The 812-nt window shown below is 63.5% G+C and overlaps 1 protein-coding gene across 1 annotated transcript in view; it reads right to left on the bottom strand.

The window, feature by feature from the left end:
- The window catches only part of LOC104494097 (rho GTPase-activating protein 39-like), a gene marked incomplete at both ends in the record, with an annotated part of 1,718 nt that overhangs the window by 205 nt on the left and 701 nt on the right, over positions 1 to 812 (bottom strand). The window contains one exon of the mRNA XM_010136885.1: positions 4 to 812. This exon is cut by the window's right edge and continues 15 nt beyond it. Coding sequence (XP_010135187.1) covers positions 4 to 812 — 809 coding nt within the window. The remainder of the gene's footprint in view (positions 1 to 3) is intronic.

Consider the following 812-nt stretch of genomic DNA (forward strand, 5'->3'; position numbering starts at 1 on the left):
TTTTCTCCAGCAGGATCGGGGGGACGCCCAGCTTCTCAAAGGTGTTCCTCTTCCAGTGCTTGTTCTCCTGCTGCGCCAACGCCTCGTCCTCGCTGAAGGCTCGCACCACCGGACCCGGCATGGGCAAGGGGAGGGCACCGTCGCTCTCGTAGCCCGAACCGTCCTTTTGGGAGTCCCAGCTGCTCCGTTGTTTCATGTGGTAGTGGGCTTGCTGGGCTTCCCAAGCCAAGCGCGCCTGTGCCAGGAAGGGCTCGGGGAAGCCCCGTGCCGCTTCCGCCTCTGCCGCCTTGCTCTCCGTACGGTTCATCGGTGACCTGTTAGGTGCCGGGGTGGCTCGATCCTCACCCAGCATCTGCTCGCCCAACACCTCCCGCTCCCCCGAGCCGTCTGTGGAGGAAGCGTTGGGGTCGTGGGATAGGGAAGGCTTTCGGCTTTTCCTCTTGCGGGTGGAGGGTGAGTAGCCGGTGGAGGACAAGGTGTCCTGTTGGCTGGACCACGACATGGAGTCCTCGCCCTGGGCCACCTGGGGACCTGTTGGGCCAGGGCAGAAGTCGGGTCCCTCCATGCTGCTGTAGTCACCCGATTTGACCTCCAAGCGTTGGTCCCGGACCAGGCAGGGGCTGTGCTGCAGCGAGTAGGAGCAGCCGATGGGGTTGGGGGAATATTTGTGCCTCAACCCCGTCTTCATCTTGGGGCTGGAGCCCGACTGCTCGACGTAGACCAGTTGCCTGACGTACTCCTTGCCGGCAGGGCTGTACTCCAGGCTCATGAACCGGTCGGGACACTTCTGTTTGGTGAGCACCAGCTGCTGG

Source organism: Buceros rhinoceros, unplaced genomic scaffold (assembly GCF_000710305.1).
Source record: "Buceros rhinoceros silvestris isolate BGI_N320 unplaced genomic scaffold, ASM71030v1 scaffold24545, whole genome shotgun sequence".
NCBI lineage: Eukaryota > Metazoa > Chordata > Aves > Bucerotiformes > Bucerotidae > Buceros > Buceros rhinoceros.